The 16,983-nt window shown below is 53.2% G+C and overlaps 1 protein-coding gene across 1 annotated transcript in view; it reads left to right on the top strand.

Moving 5' to 3' along the window:
* Positions 1-2,528: 2,528 nt before the first annotated feature.
* The window catches only part of LOC139241893 (F-box/LRR-repeat protein 19-like), a gene marked incomplete at its 3' end in the record, with an annotated part of 33,632 nt that continues 19,177 nt past the window's right edge, over positions 2,529-16,983 (top strand). The window contains exons 1-3 of the mRNA XM_070870123.1: positions 2,529-2,921; positions 2,966-3,371; positions 14,079-14,242. Coding sequence (XP_070726224.1) covers positions 2,615-2,921; positions 2,966-3,371; positions 14,079-14,242 — 877 coding nt within the window. The remainder of the gene's footprint in view (positions 2,922-2,965; positions 3,372-14,078; positions 14,243-16,983) is intronic.

Genomic DNA, 16,983 nt, shown 5'->3' with positions numbered 1-16,983 from the left:
AGGTTACAGAGATAGGGAGGGGTGTCGGGGCTGGAGATGGCTACAGAGATAGGGAGTGGTGTAGGGGCTGGAGGAGGTTACAGAGATAGGGAGTGGTGTAGGGGCTGGAGGAGGTTACAGAGCTAGGGAGGGGTGTAGGGGCTGGAGGAGGTTACAGAGATATGGAGGGGTGTAGGGGCTGGAGGAGGTTAGAGATAGGGAGGGAAAGCAAGTTGTGAGGGGCACACAAAACATCTGCAAAGGGATATAGACAGGGTAAGTGAGTGAGGAAAAATTTGGCAGATGGAGTATAATGTGGGAAAATGTGAGGTTATCCACTTTGGCAGAAAAAATAGAAAAGCAAATTATAATTTAAATGCAGAAAGATTGCAAAATGCTGCAGTACAGCGGGACCTGGGGGTTACTTGTACATGAAACACAAAAGGATAGTATGCAGATACAGCAAGTGATCAGGAAGGCCAATGGAATGTTGGCCTTTATTGCAAAGGGGATGGAGTATAAAAGCAGGGAAGTCTTGCTCCAGTTATACAGGGTATTGGTGAGGCCACACCTGGAGTACTGTGTACAGTTTTGCTCTCCGTATTTAAGGAAGGATATACTTTCATTGGAGGCAGTTCAGAGAAGGTTCACTCGGTTGATTCCGGGGATGAGGGGGTTGACTTATGAGGAAAGGTTGAGCAGGTTGGGCCTCTACTCATTGGAATTGAGAAGAATGAGAGGTGATCTTATCGAAACGTATCAGATTATGAGGGGGCTCGACAAGGTGGATGCAGAGAGGATGTTTCCACTGATGGGAGAGACTAGAACTAGAGGGCATGGTCTTAGAATAAGGGGCCGCCCATTTAAAACTGGGATGAGGAGGAATTTCTTCTCTCAGAGGGTTGTAAATCTGTGGAATTCTCTGCCCCAGAGAGCTGTGGAGGCTGGGTCATTTAAGGTGGAGATAGACAGATTTTTGAGCGATAAGGGAGTGAAGGGTTATGAGGAGCGGGCGGGGAAGTGGAGCTGAGTCCATGATCGGATCAGCCATGATCGTATTGAATGGCGGAGCAGGCTCGAGGGGCCGAATGGCCGACTCCTGCTTCTATTTCTTCTGTTCTCATGAAGCGGGAGGAGGCTATGGTCTCATTCTCCGGGATGCTGGCATTTATTGCCCGATCCCTTGTTGCCCTTCGAGAAGGCTGGCTGGTGGTAGGTTGCCTTCAACCCCAGGTCTTGATTCGACTGAGGGGCTGACTCAACCCACTTCAGAGGGCAGGTGCAGGGTCTGTCTGCTTTGGGTGTGGGGACTTGAGTCGATGTGGCCCCACACCGGGTGAGGACATCAGTGAACCAGTTGAGATTTGTACGACAAAACTGACAGCTTCATGGACAATGCAGCGCTCCCTCAGTACTGCCCCTCCGACAGTGCGGCGCTCCCTCAGTACTGCCCCTCCGACAGTGCGGCGCTCCCTCAGTACTGCCCCTCCGACAGTGCGGCGCTCCCTCAGTACTGGCGCTCCCTCAGTACTGCCCCTCCGACAGTGCAGCTCTCCCTCAGTACTGCCCCTCCGACAGTGCGGCTCTCCCTCAGTACTGCCCCTCCGACAGTGCGGCGCTCCCTCAGTACTGCCCCTCCGACAGTGCGGCACTCCCTCAGTACTGCCCCTCCGACAGTGCGGCACTCCCTCAGTACTGCCCCTCCGACAGTGCGGCTCTCCCTCAGTACTGCCCCTCCGACAGTGCGGCTCTCCCTCAGTACTGCCCCTCCGACAGTGTGACACTCCCTCAGTACTGCCCCTCCGACAGTGTAGCACTCCCTCAGTACTGCCCCTCCGACAGTGCTGCTCTCCCTCAGTACTGCCCCTCCGACAGTGTGACACACCCTCAGTACTGCCCCTCCGACAGTGCGGTGCTCCCTCTGTACCGCCCCTCCGACAGTGTGACACACCCTCAGTACTGCCCCTCCGACAGTGCGGTGCTCCCTCTGTACTGCCCCTCCGACAGTGTGACACACCCTCAGTACTGCCCCTCCGACAGTGTGACACACCCTCAGTACTGCCCCTCCGACAGTGCGGTGCTCCCTCTGTACTGCCCCTCCGACAGTGTGACACACCCTCAGTACTGCCCCTCCGACAGTGCGGTGCTCCCTCTGTACCGCCCCGGCTCTCCCTCACTACTGCCCCTCCGACAGTGCAACACTCCCTCCGTACAAAGAGCCCGGGAGCATTGGCGATCAATTCCGCAGCTCGGGGCCTGCAGTGGGGCTCAAACCTGGCACTGAGCACCGCAGCAGAGCTGAGGTTGCAGCTGGACGCACACCCGGTGTGCGGCGGCAGTGGCTGCGGGTGAGGGTTGGGCTCTGGCTGTGATGCCCACCTCAGTCGAGCGGCCGGGACCTGCCGAGCGGCAACTTTTCGGACCGTTGGCGGGTGCGGGGAGCGTGGTTGACACTCGGATCTTGGTCTCTCGGCTGTGCAGCCCCCGCTAACCGCCCTTCTCCCTTGCTGTCTCTCTCTACCACCCCCCCCCCCCCCCCCCGTTGTAGAAGCAGAAGAACGCCCGCGGGCAGGAGGATGCCGCTCCGACCAACGAGAAGAGCCACCAGCGCGAGAAGCTCGAGCGATTCAAGCGCATGTGCCAGATGCTGGAGCGGGTGAACCAGGCGGACAGCTCCAGCTCCAGCTCCAGCTCGGGCTCCGACTCCGACTCCGACTCGCAGGGCTCGGAGGACGAGGAGGAGGAAGAGGAGGAGGAGGAGGAGGAAGAGGAGGAGAGCAGCGATGGCGGGGTCGGCGGCGGAGGAGGAGGAGGAGGTGGCGGGGGAGGGGGCTCCAGCCTCAGTTCCAACGGCGGCGCCCGGCGGCCCAAGGACCGCAGGACCCCGGCGGCCGCCCTGGGCTTCAGCGAGAGCGAGGAGGAGGGGGAGGACGACGAGGACGGCGAGGAGGAGGGGGAAGAGGAGGAGGAGGAGGAGGAGGAGGGGGGGAGGAGGACGATGAGCGCGAGCGGGCGGCCGCCGCCCCCCGCAACGGCAAGGCCCGGGGGCGCGAGCCGTCCCAAGGCAAGGAGAACCAGCACGCGGCCCGCCACGAGCGGGGCAGGGGCCAGGCCGGCCGCAAGCCCTCGCGGCTGGCCGGCCAGGTGGGGCTGCGCACCATGGCCCGCACCCAGTTCCTCAACCGGCCGCCAGTCTGCTCGCCCCCCAAGCCCCTGCAGATGGAGCGGCACCTGGTCAAGCCGCCGCCCGACAGCCCCGAGCCGGACTCGTTGCCGCTGGACACGGGCGCCGACCACGTCATGCAACGCCACACCTGGCTCGCCGTCTTCCAGTACCTCAGCCACCGCGACCTGTGCGTCTGCATGAGGGTGTGCCGGACCCTGAACCGATGGTAAGGAGGGGCGGCTGTGGAGGGTGCGTCAGACGTTGCTCGGTGCGTAAGAACGGTCAAGCGTGGTCCTGCCCCCAGGTATATGGAGACCAGAACTGTGCACGGTGCTCCAAGTGTGGTCTAACCCAGGTATATGGAGACCAGAACTGTGCACGGTGCTCCAAGTGTGGTCTAACCCAAGTATATGGAGACCAGAACTGTGCACGGTGCTCCAAGTGTGGTCCTGCCCCTGGTATATGGAGACCAGAACTGTGCACGGTGCTCCAAGTGTGGTCTAACCCCGGTATATGGAGACCAGACCTGTGCACAGTGCTCCAAGTGTGATCTAACCCAGGTATATGGAGACCAGAACTGTGCACGGTGCTCCAAGTGTGGTCTAACCCAAGTATATGGAGACCAGAACTGTGCACGGTGCTCCAAGTGTGGTCTAACCCAGGTATATGGAGACCAGACCTGTGCACAGTGCTCCAAGTGTGATCTAACCGAGGTATATGGAGACCAGACCTGTGCACAGTGCTCCAAGTGTGATCTAACCCAGGTATATGGAGACCAGAACTGTGCACGGTGCTCCAAGTGTGGTCTAACCCAAGTATATGGAGACCAGAACTGTGCACGGTGCTCCAAGTGTGGTCCTGCCCCTGGTATATGGAGACCAGAACTGTGCACGGTGCTCCAAGTGTGGTCTAACCCCGGTATATGGAGACCAGACCTGTGCACAGTGCTCCAAGTGTGATCTAACCCAGGTATATGGAGACCAGAACTGTGCACGGTGCTCCAAGTGTGGTCTAACCCAAGTATATGGAGACCAGAACTGTGCACGGTGCTCCAAGTGTGGTCTAACCCAGGTATATGGAGACCAGACCTGTGCACAGTGCTCCAAGTGTGATCTAACCGAGGTATATGGAGACCAGACCTGTGCACAGTGCTCCAAGTGTGATCTAACCCAGGTATATGGAGACCAGAACTGTGCACGGTGCTCCAAGTGTGGTCTAACCCCGGTATATGGAGACCAGACCTGTGCACAGTGCTCCAAGTGTGATCTAACCCAGGTATATGGAGACCAGAACTGTGCACAGTGCTCCAAGTGTGAGCTAACCCCGGTATATGGAGACCAGAACTGTGCACAGTGCTCCAAGTGTGATCTAACCCCGGTATATGGAGACCAGACCTGTGCACAGTGCTCCAAGTGTGGTCTAACCCAGGTATATGGAAACCAGAACTGTGCACGGTGCTCCAAGTGTGGTCTAACCCAGGTATATGGAGACCAGAACTGTGCACAGTGCTCCAAGTGTGATCTAACTCCGGTATATGGAGACCAGAACTGTGCACAGTGCTCCAAGTGTGGTCTAACCCAAGTATATGGAGACCAGAACTGTGCACAGTGCTCCAAGTGTGATCTAACCCCGGTATATGGAGACCAGAACTGTGCACGGTGCTCCAAGTGTGGTCTAACCCAGGTATATGGAGACCAGAACTGTGCACGGTGCTCCAAGTGTGGTCCTGCCCCTGGTATATGGAGACCAGAACTGTGCACACTATTCTTGCCCCACAGAACCTATTTCTTCCTATCTCGACTATTTTTTTCTCCCCTTGTCCACTTCCCTCGCACCTACATCCGCGACTCCTCCGGCGCCCTCCGCCACAGTTTCCCGGCCCCAACCGTCTCCTTTTCACTATGGACGTCCAATCCCTCGACACTTCCATCCCCCTCCAGGACGGCTTGAGGGCGCTCCGCTTTTTCCTCGAGCAGAGGCCCAACCAGTCCCCATCCCCCATCACCCTCCTCCCCCTGGCTGAACTTGTTCTCACATTGAACAACTTCTGCTTTATCGCCACTCTCTCTCTCTCTCTCTCTCTCTCTCTCCAAATTAAAGGCGTTGCTATGGGAAACCGCATGGATCCTAGCTATGCCTGTCCTTTTGTGGGGCATGTGGAACATTCTTTGTTCCAGTCTTGCTTGGGTCCCCTCCCTCGCCTCTATTTCCGGTAACATTGATGACGGTATCGGTGCCGTTTCCAGCTCTCGCCCTGAACTAGAAAATGTCATTCACTTTCCGTCCAATTTCCACCCTTCCCTCACCTACACATGGTCCATCTCCGACTCTTCCCTTCCCTTCCTCATAAGAACACAAGAATTAGGAACAGGAGTAGGCCATCTAGCCCCTCGAGCCTGCTCCGCCATTCAACAAGATCATGGCTGATCTGGCCGTGGACTCAGCTCCACTTACCCGCCCGCTCCCCGTAACCCTTAATTCCCTTATTGGTTAAAAATCTATCTATCTGTGACTTGAATACATTCAATGAGCTAGCCTCAACTGCTTCCCTGGGCAGAGCATTCCACAGATTCACAACCCTCTGCGAGAAGAAATTCCTTCTCAACTCGGTTTTAAATTGGCTCCCCCGTATTTTGAGGCTGTGCCCCCTAGTTCTAGTCTCCCCGACCAGTGGAAACAACCTCTCTGCCTCTATCTTGTCTATCCCTTTCATTATTTTAAATGTTTCCATAAGATCACCCCCTCATCCTTCTGAACTCCAACGAGTAAAGACCCAGTCTGCTCAATCTATCATCATAAGGTAACCCCCTCATCTCCGGAATCAGCCTAATGAATCGTCTCAGTACCCCCTCCAAAGCCAGTATATCCTTCCTTAAGTAAGGTGACCAAAACTGCACGCAGTACTTCAGGTGCGGCCTCACCAATACCCTGTACAGTTGCAGCAGGACCTCCCTGCTTTTGTACTCCATCCCTCTCGCAATGAAGACCAACATCCCATTCACCTTCCTGATTACCTGCTGCACCTGCAAACTAACCTTTTGGGATTCATGCACAAGGACCCCCAGGTCCCTCTGCACCACAGCATGTTGTAATTTCTCCCCATCAAATAATATTCCCTTTTACTGTTTTTTTTTCCCAAGGTGGATGACCTCACACTTTCCGACATTGTATTCCATCTGCCAAACCTTAGCCCATTCGCTGAACCGATCTAAATCACTTTGCAGCCTCTCTGTGTCCTCTACACAACCCGCTTTCCCACTAATCTTTGTGTCATCTGCAAATTTTTGTTACACTACACTCTGTCCCCTCTTCCAGGTCATCCATGTATATTGTAAACAGTTGTGGTCCCAGCACCGATCCCTGGGGCACACCACTAACCACCGATTTCCAACCGGAAAAGGACCCATTTATCCCGACTCTCTGCTTTCTGTTAGCCAGCCAATTCTCGATCCATGCTAATACATTTCCTCTGACTCCGCGTACCTCGACCTCTCTGACTCCGTCGTGGCTAACATGGCTCTCAACCGTGTCCGTTCTATTTCCCGCACCCCTACTCTGGGGATAGGCTATCGACCAGTAGCCACTCTAAGCCCACTGACTCCCACAGCTACCTGGACTACACTTCCTCTCAGCCCCGCGGCCTGTAAGGACTTTATTCCATTTTCCAAATTTTCTCCATTGCATCTGCTCCGACGACGCCATGAGTGCCTCTGACGTGTCTTCCTTTTTCCTCAACCGAGGATACCCCTCCGCCGTGGTTAACGTGGCTCCTCGACCTTCCCGCACCTCCGCTCTCACCCCTTCCCCTCCCTCCCGGAACCACGACAGGGCTCCCCTTGTCCTCACCTTTCACCCCCGTCGGCCTCCACGTTCAACAGATCATCCTCCGACAATCCCGTCACCTCCAGCGTGATCCCACCACCAATCACATCTTCCCTTCCCCTCTCCTCTCAGCGTTCCAAAGGGACTGCCCCCTCCGTGACCCCCTGGTTCATTCCACAGTCACCCCCTCCCCTTCCCACGGCACCTTCCCGTGCAAGTGCAGGAGATGCAACACCTGCCCTTTGCCCTCCTCCCTTCCCACTGTCCAGGGCTCCAAATACTCCGTCCAGGTGAAACAGCGATTTAAGAACATAAGAAATAGGAGCAGGAGTAGGCCATATGGCCCCTTGAGCCTGCTCCAACATTTAATATCATGGCTGATCTGATCATGGACTCAGCTCCACTTCCCCACCCGCTCCCCATAACCCCTTATTCCCTTATCAGTTAAGAAACTGTCTATTTCTGTCTTAAATTTATTCAATGTCCCAGCTTCCACAGCTCTCTGAGGCAGCGAATTCCACAGATTTACAACCCTCTGAGAGAAGAAATTTCTCCTCATCTCAGTTTTAAATGGGCGGCCCCTTATTCTAAGATCATGCCCTCTAGTTCCAGTCTCCCCCATCAGTGGGAACATCCTCTCTGCATCCACCTTGTCAAGCTCCTTCATAATCTTATGCGTTTCGATAAGATCACCTCTCATTCTTCTGAATTCCAATGAGTAGAGGCCCAACCTACTCGACCTTTCCTCATAAGTCAACCCCCTCATCTCCGGAATCAACCGAGTGAACCTTCTCTGAACTGCCTCCAAAGCAAGTATATCCTTTCGTAAATACGGAAACCAAAACTGCACGCAGTACTCCAGGCGTGGCCTCACCAATACCCTGTATAACTGTAGCAAGACTTCCCTGCTTTTATACTCCATCCCCTTTGCAATAAAGGCCAAGATTCCATTGGCCTTCCTGATCACTTGCTGTACCTGCATACTATCCTTTTGTGTTTCATGTACAAGTAACCCCCAGGTCCCGCTGTACTGCGGCACTTTGCAATCTTTCTCCATTTAAATAATAACTTGCTCTTTGATTTTTTTTCTGCCAAAGTGCATGACCTCACACTTTCCGACATTATACTCCATCTGCCAAATTTTTGCCCACTCACTGAGCCTGTCTATGTCCTTTTGCAGATTGTGTGTGTCCTCCTCACACATTGCTTTTCCTCCCATCTTTGTATAGTCAGCAAACTTGGCTACGTTACACTCAGTCCCTTCTTCCAAGTCGTTTATATAGATTGTAAATAGTTGGGGTCCCAGCACTGATCCCTGCGGCACCCCACTCATTACTGGTTGCCAACCCGAGAATGAACCATTTATCCCGACTCTCTGTTCTCTGTTAGTTCACCAATCCTCTATCCATGCTAATACATTACCCCCAACCCCGGGAACTTTTATCTTGTGCAGTAATCTTTCATGTGGCACCTTGTCAAATGCCTTCTGGAAATCCAAATACACCACATCCACTGGTTCCCCTTTATCCACCCTGTTCGTTACATCCTCAAAGAACTCCAGCAAATTTATCAAACATGACTTCCCTTTCATAAATCCATGCTGACTCTGCCTGACCAAATTCCAAATGTCCTGCTACTGCTTCTTTAATAATGGACTCCAACATTTTCCCAACCACAGATGTTAGGCTAACCTGTCTATCATTTCCTGCTTTTTGTCTGCCTCCTTTTTTAACTAGGGGCGTTACATTTGCAGTTTTTTTTTCAATTTCGTATACTGTATTCGCTGCTCACGATGTGGTCTCCTCTACATTGGGGAGACCAAACGTAGATTGGGTGACCGCTTTGCCGAACACCTCCGTTCAGTCCGCAAGTGTGAGCTTCCGGTCGCCTGTCTCTTTAATTCTCCGTTCCATTCCCACTCTGACCTCTCCGTCCTTGGCTTCCTGCACTGTTCCAACGAAGCTCAACGCAAGCTGGAGGAACAACACCTCATCTTTCGTTTAGGCACTTTACAGCCTTCTGGACTCAACATCCAGTTCAACAATTTCAGAGCATAACCTCTGGCCAGCTTTGTCTCCCTTTTCTCCCCATCTTATGTTTTTTTTTTCTCTTTTGTCTATAATGGCAGCTGATCATTATTCCTCCATTCAAACCCTATCCAGTTTAACCTTTCTCTAACTTCTGTCGTTATTTCAATTCGGCCCATCATCCCTTTTGTGTCTCTCATCTCTCCTGCCTTCCATCCTATCACAGACCTTCCCTTTTCCTCCCCTCCTCCTTTCAGTGTTTAACACTGTCAGAACTGCCGAATGTTCGGAAAGAGCACAAAGGGTCATCGACCCGAAACGTTAACTCTGCTCCTCTCTCTACAGATGCTGCCCGACCCGCTGAGTATTTCCTGCATTCACTGTTTTTATTGCAGATTCCACCATCCGCGGTATTTTGCTTTTATACAGTACGCCAAGTGTGATCTAATCCAGGTACATGGAGACCAGAACTGTGCACAGTGCTCCAAGTGTGGTCAAACCAGACCAGAACTGTGCACAGTGCTCCAAGTGTGGTCTAAACCCAGGTATATGGAGACCAGAACTGTGCACAGTGCTCCAAGTGTGGTCTAACCCAGGTATATGGAGACCAGAACTGTGCACAGTGCTCCAAGTGTGGTCTAAACCCAGGTATATGGAGACCAGAACTGTGAACAGTGCTCCAAGTGTGGTCTAACCCCGGTATATTGAGAAAAGGTTGAGGAGGTTGGACCTCTACTCATTGGAATTCAGAAGAATGAGAGGCGATCTTATTGAAATGTATAAGATTATGAGGGGGCTTGACAAGGTGGATGCAGAGAGGATGTTTCCACTGATGGGGGGAGACTAGAACTAGGGGGCATGGTCTTAGAATAAGGGGCCGCCCATTTAAAACTGAGATGAGGAGCAATTTCTTCTCTCAGAGGGTTGTAAATCTGTGGAATTCTCTGCCCCAGAGAGCTGTGGAGGCTGGGACATTGAATATGTTTAAGGCGGAGATAGACAGATTTTTGAGCGATAAGGGAGTGAAGGGTTATGGGGAGCGGGCGGGGAAGTGGAGCTGAGTCCATGATCGGACCAGCCATGGTCTTATTGAATGGCGGAGCAGGCTCGAGGGGCCGTATGGCCTACTCCTGCTCCTGTTTCCTATGCTCTTGTATGGAGACCAGACCTGTGCACAGTGCTCCAGGTGTGGTCTAACCCAGGTATAAGGAGACTAGACCTGTGCACAGTGCTCCAGGTGTGGTCTAACCCAGGTATAAGGAGACCAGACCTGTGCACAGTGCTCCAGGTGTGGTCTAACCCAGGTATAAGGAGACTAGACCTGTGCACAGTGCTCCAGGTGTGGTCTAACCCAGGTATAAGGAGACTAGACCTGTGCACAGTGCTCCAGGTGTGGTCTAACCCAGGTATAAGGAGACTAGACCTGTGCACAGTGCTCCAGGTGTGGTCTAACCCAGGTATAAGGAGACCAGACCTGTGCACAGTGCTCCAGGTGTGGTCTAACCCAGGTATAAGGAGACTAGACCTGTGCACAGTGCTCCAGGTGTGGTCTAACCCAGGTATAAGGAGACTAGACCTGTGCACAGTGCTCCAGGTGTGGTCTAACCCTAACTTCTCTAACTCGGACAGGTGTCGGCCGTTCCTTCACCGTCGCTGGGTCAAAACCCTGGAACTCCCTCCCGAAAGGTAGTGTGGGAGTACCTTCACCACACGGACTGCAGCGGTTCAAGATGGAAGGCCCACCACTGTCTTCTTGAGGGGCAACTAGGGATGGGCAATAAATGCCGGCCTTGCCAGCAACGTTCAATACCTGAGAATTCATTGAACGAGTCGATTTTGGGCTTCACATCGCCTGTTTACAGTGCGTAATCCAGGCCTTGGAGTTCTGCAGAATAATGGTGAATGTTGGGTCAGTTGATCAGCCTGAGCGATCTCTCACACACAGACCAGGAAAGGCTCAGGCTCCATTCCCGGCCTAGTGCTGAGTTAGCCTGATCTCTCACCCGGTGTGGGACTGAATCACACAATATCCTTCAGCTGTACAGGGTATTGGTGAGACCACATCTGGAGTACTGCATGCATTTAAGGAGGGTTGTCAGACAGGAAGCAAAGAGTAGGAGTAAATGGGTACTTTTCAGAATGGCAGGCAGTGACTAGTGGGGTACCGCAAGGTTCTGTGCTGGGGCCCCAGCTGTTTACACTGTACATTAATGATTTAGATGAGGGGATTAAATGTAGTATCTCCAAATTTGCGGATGACACTAAGTTGGGTGGCAGTGTGAGCTGCGAGGAGGATGCTGTGAGGCTGCAGAGCGACTTGGATAGGTTAGGTGAGTGGGCAAATGCATGGCAGATGAAGTATAATGTGGATAAATGTGAGGTTATCCACTTTGGTGGTAAAAACAGAGAGACAGACTATTATCTGAATGGTGACAGATTAGGAAAAGGGGAGGTGCAAAGAGACCTGGGTGTCATGGTACATCAGTCATTGAAGGTTGGCATGCAGGTGCAGCAGGCGGTTAAGAAAGCAAATGGCATGTTGGCCTTCATAGCAAGGGGATTTGAGTACAGGGGCAGGGAGGTGTTGCTACAGTTGTACAGGGCATTGGTGAGGCCACACCTGGAGTATTGTGTACAGTTTTGGTCTCCTAACCTGAGGAAGGACATTCTTGCTATTGAGGGAGTGCAGCGAAGGTTCACCAGACTGATTCCCGGGATGGCGGGACTGACCTATCAAGAAAGACTGGATCAACTGGGCTTGTATTCACTGGAGTTCAGAAGAATGAGAGGGGACCTCATAGAAACATATAAAATTCTGACGGGGTTAGACAGGTTAGATGCAGGAAGAATGTTCCCAATGTTGGGGAAGTCCAGAACCAGGGGTCACAGTCTAAGGATAAGGGGTAAGCCATTTAGGACCGAGATGCGGAGGAACTTCTTCACCCAGAGAGTGGTGAACCTGTGGAATTCTCTACCACAGAAAGTTGTTGAGGCCAATTCACTAAATATATTCAAAAAGGAGTTAGATGAGGTCCTTACTGCTAGGGGGATCAAGGGGTATGGCGAGAAAGCAGGAATGGGGTACTGAAGTTGAATGTTCAGCCATGAACTCATTGAATGGCGGTGCAGGCTAGAAGGGCCGAATGGCCTACTCCTGCACCTATTTTCTATGTTTCTATGTCTTATATACTTGCATTGGAGGCAGTTCAGAGAAGGTTCACGAGGTTGATAACCTGGGATGAAGGGGTTGTCTTACAAGGACATGTTGAGCAGGTTGGGCCTCTACTCACTGGAGTTCAGAAGAATGAGAGGTGATCTTATTGAAATATATAAGATACTGAGGGGGCTGGACAGGGTAGCTGCAGAGAGGATGTTTCCCCTCATGGGGGAATCTAGAACTAGGGGGCATAGTTTCAGAATAAGGGGTCGTCCATTTAAAACTGAGATGAGGAGGAATTTCTTCTCTTAGGGGGTTGTAAATCTGTGGAATTCTCTGCCTCAGAGAGCTGTGGAGGCTGGGTCATTGAATATATTTAAGACTGAGATAGACAGATTCTTAACCGATAAGGGAATGGGTTATGGGAAGCGGTCGGGGAAGTGGAGCTGAGTCCATGATCGGATCAGCCATGATCGTATTAAATGGAGGAACAGGCTCGAGGGGCCGTATGGCCTACTCCTGCTCATATTTCTTATGTTCTTATGGATGTTGGCTTTCATAGCGAGAGGATTTGAGTATAGGAGCAGGGAGGTCTTACTGCAGTTGTACAGGGCCTTGGTGAGACCGCACCTTGAACATTGTGTGCAGTTTTGGTCTCCTAATCTGAGGAAGGACGTTCTTGCTATTGAGGAAGTGCAGCGAAGGTTCACCAGACTGATTCCCGGGATGGCAGGACTGACATATCAGGAGAGACTGGATCGACTAGGCTTATATTCACTGGAATTTAGAAGAATGAGAGGGGATCTCATAGAAACATATAAAATTCTGACGGGATTGGACAGGTTAGATGCAGGAAGAATGTTCCCGATGTTGGGGAAGTCCAGAACCAGGGGTCACAGTCTAAGGATAAGGGGTAAGCCATTTAGGGCCGAGATGAGGAGAAACTTCTTCACCCAGAGAGTGGTGAACCTGTGGAATTCTCTACCACAGAGAGTTGTTGAGGCCAGTTCGTTAGATATATTCAAAAGGGAGTTAGTTGTGGCCCTTACGGCTAAAGGGATCAGGGGGTTTGGAGAGAAAGCAGGAAAGGGGTACTGAGGTGAATGATCAGCCATGATCATATTGAATGGTGTGCAGGCTCGAAGGGCCGAATGGCCTACTCCTGCACCTATTTTCTATGTTACATATAGACCCAGACCGGGTGAGGATGACAGGTAGAGTAAAGATGTTTTCCTGCAATTATATGGGGCCTTGGTGAGACCGCACCTGGAGTATTGTGTACAGTTCTGGTCTCCTTTCCTAAGGAAGGATGTACTTGCCATTGAGGGAGTGCAGCGAAGGTTCACCAGACTGATTCCTGGGATGGAGGGATTGTCCGATGAGGAGAGATTGAGTAGACTGGGCCAACACAAATCACACACAAAATTAAAAGAAAACCGTGACCACTTACTTTTGGAGTCCTTTACCGTCCTCTCCGCTGACGGGATCGTTGGACCGCTGGGATTTCCCAGGCGGTCATTGCGGGCGGACGGGTCGGGCAAGGCCCGAGGATCGCTACAGGCCACGGGAGACCTCCGGGCAAAACCTGGAGTGCAAAGTCCCGGAAAATCCAGCCCTCGGTCTTTTGAGTGTATTCAAGACACAGATCGACCAGATTTTTGGACATTATGGGATATGGGGGATTGTGGAGTTGAGGTCGAAGGTCAGCCGTGATCGTGTTAAATGGTGGAGCAGGCTCGAGGGGCCGAATGGCCGACTCCTGCTCCGAATCCTTGCGTTTCCTTTGCGAAAGGGGGCAATGGGGCAGGATACTGTTGGTTGCTAACCAGAACTTTCTCTCCCTCCTTCCCCTACCAACCCCCATCTCTGTGTGTGTGTGTGTCTGTCTCTCTCTCTCTCTCTCTCTCTCTCTCTCTCTCTATCCCAGGTGCTGCGATAAACGATTGTGGACCAAAATTGACCTGAGCCGACAGAAGTCCATCACCCCGGCCATGCTGAGCGGCATCATCAGGCGACAGCCAGTCACCCTCGACCTCAGCTGGACCAGCATCTCCAAGAAGCAGCTGATGTGGCTTATCAACCGGCTGCAGGGTGAGCGATGGGCAGGGAGTGATATACTGTGCCCTCGCAGCAGACACAGGCGGAGGGGCGGCATGAACCCAGAGTCGGGCGGGGCTCTGATCTAAAGTAGAGGGGGGAGTTACAAGAGTTTGACGGAGGAGAAAAGAAAGACTTGCATTTAGATAGCGCCTTTCACAACCACCGGACGTCTCCAAGCGCTTCACAGCCAATGAAGTACTTTTTACTTTTAAGAGTGCGGTCACTGTTGTAATGTGGGAAACGCGGCAGCCAATTTGCGCACAGCAAGCTCCCACACACAGCAATGTGATACTGACCAGACAAATATTGGGCCCATGACACCGGGGATAACTCCCCTGCTCTTATTCAGAATAGTGGCCACGGGATCCTTTACGTCCACCCGAGTGAGCAGACGGGGCCTCGGTTTAACGTCTCATCTGAAAGACGGCCCCTCCGACAGTGCGACCCTCCTTCAGCGCCGCCCCTCCGACAGTGCGGCACTCCCTCACTACTGCCCCTCCGACAGTGCGGCGCTCCCTCAGTACTGCCCCTCCGACAGTGCGGCGCTCCCTCAGTACTGCCCCTCCGACAGTGCGGCACTCCCTCAGTACCGCCCCTCCGACAGTGTGGCCCTCCCTCAATACCGCCCCTCCGACAGTGCAGCACTCCCTCAGTACCGCCCCTCCGACAGTGCGGCGCTCCCTCAGTACTGCCCCTCCGACAGTGCGGCACTCCCTCAGTACTGCCCCTCCGACAGTGCCGTGCTCCCTCAGTACCGCCCCTCCGACAGTGCGGCACTCCCTCAGTACCGCCCCTCCGACAGTGCGGCGCTCCCTCAGTACCGCCCCTCCGACAGTGCGGCACTCCCTCAGTACCGCCCCTCCGACAGTGCGGCGCTCCCTCAGTACTGCCCCTCCGACAGTGCAGCCCTCCCTCAGTACCGCTCCTCCGACAGTGCAGCCCTCCCTCAGTACTGCCCCTCCGACAGTGCGGCCCTCCCTCAGTACTGCCCCTCCGACAGTGCGGCACTCAGCACTTCACTGGAGTGTCGGCCTAAATTTATGTGCTCAAGTTCCTAGAGTGGGATTTGAACCCACAACCTTTGGACCCAGAGGCGAGTGCTATCCACTGTGCCACAGCTGACACTTGGGGTAGATACGGTAGATAGAGAGAAACTATGTCCGCTGGTTGGGGATTCTAGGACTAGGGGACATAGCTGAAAAATTAGAGTCAGGAGGGGGACGTCGCGAGAGGGGAGGGAGACGGTGTGAGGGAAGATAAGACGGGAGGGAGATGGCGAGAAATAAGCGGGGGGGGGGTGGCGGGAGCCCGAAATGAATGGAACTAAAAGCCGACAGATCTCCTGGACCTGATGGCCTACATCCTCTGGTTTTAAAAGGGTAGCTACAGCGATGGTGGGTGCATTGGCTTTCATCTTCCAGAACTCCCTTGATTCTAGAACGGCCCCCATGTGACCCCACTCTTCAAGAAAGGAGGGAGAGGGAAAACGGGAAACGACAGGCCAGTTAGCCTGACATGAGTAGTCGTGAAAATGCTAGAATCTATTATTAAGGTTGTGGTAACAGGGCACTTAGAAAATCATAATACGGATTTATGAAGGGGAAATCGTGTTTGACAAATCTGTTAAGAGTTTTTGAGGTTGTAACTAGCAGGGGAGATGAGGGGGAACCAGTGGATATAGTATATTTGGATTTTTAGAACACATTCGATAAGGTGCACAAAATGAGAGCTCATGGTGTTGGAGGTAATACGTCAGCATGGATATAGGATTAGTTAACGGACAGAAAACAGTGAGTAGGAATAAACGGGTCATTTTTGGGTTAGCGGGCTGTAACTAGTGGGGTGCTGCAAGGATCAGTGCTGGGGCCCCAGCTATTTGCATCATCATCATGGGCAGTCCCTCGGAATCGAGGAAGACTTGCTTCCACTCTTAACATGAGTCTTCGGGTGGCTGAACAGTCCAATACGGGGAACCACAGTCCCCGTCACAGGTGGGACAGACAGACGTTGAGGGTAAGGGGAGGGTGGGACTGGTTTGCCGCACGCTCCTTCCGCTGCCTGCGCTTGGTTTCTGCACGCTCTCGGCGACGAGACTCGAGGTGCTCAGCGCCCTCCCGGATGCACTTCCTCCACTTAGGGCGGACTGGTCTTTGGGCCCAGGGACTCCCAGGTGTCGGTGGGGATGTTGCACTTTATATCAGGGAGGGCTTTGAGGGTGGTCCCTTGTAGCGTTTCCTCTGCCCACCTTTGGCTCGTTTGCCGTGAAGGAGTTCCGAGTAGAGCAACTTGCTTTGGGAGTCTCGTGTCGGGGGCATGCGGACAATGTGGCCCTGCCCAGCAGAGCTGGTTGAGTGTGGTCAGTGCTTCGATGCTGGGGATGTTGGGCCTGGTCGAGGACGCTAACGTTGGTGCGTCTGTCCTCCCAGGGGATTTGCAGGATCTTGCGGAGGCAGCGTTGGTGGTATTTCTCCAGCGACATGGTCCACGTCTCTGAGCCATACAGGAGGGCGGGTATCGCTACAGCCCTGTAGACCATGAGCTTGGTGGTGGATTTGAGGGCCTGGTCTTCGAACACTCTCTTCCTCGGGCGACTGGAGGCGGTGTTGGACCTCGTCGTCGATGACTGCCCTTGCTGATAGTAGGCTCCCGAGGTATGGAAAGTGGTCCACGTTGTCCAGGGTCGCTCCGTGGATTTTGATGACCTGGGGGGGACAGTGCTGTGTGGCAGGGTC

This window comes from Pristiophorus japonicus, unplaced genomic scaffold, assembly GCF_044704955.1.
Source record: "Pristiophorus japonicus isolate sPriJap1 unplaced genomic scaffold, sPriJap1.hap1 HAP1_SCAFFOLD_1153, whole genome shotgun sequence".
Taxonomy (NCBI): domain Eukaryota; kingdom Metazoa; phylum Chordata; class Chondrichthyes; family Pristiophoridae; genus Pristiophorus; species Pristiophorus japonicus.
The sequence above is the reverse complement of the archived record's forward strand: the minus strand, read 5'-3'. Positions and strand labels throughout refer to the sequence as shown.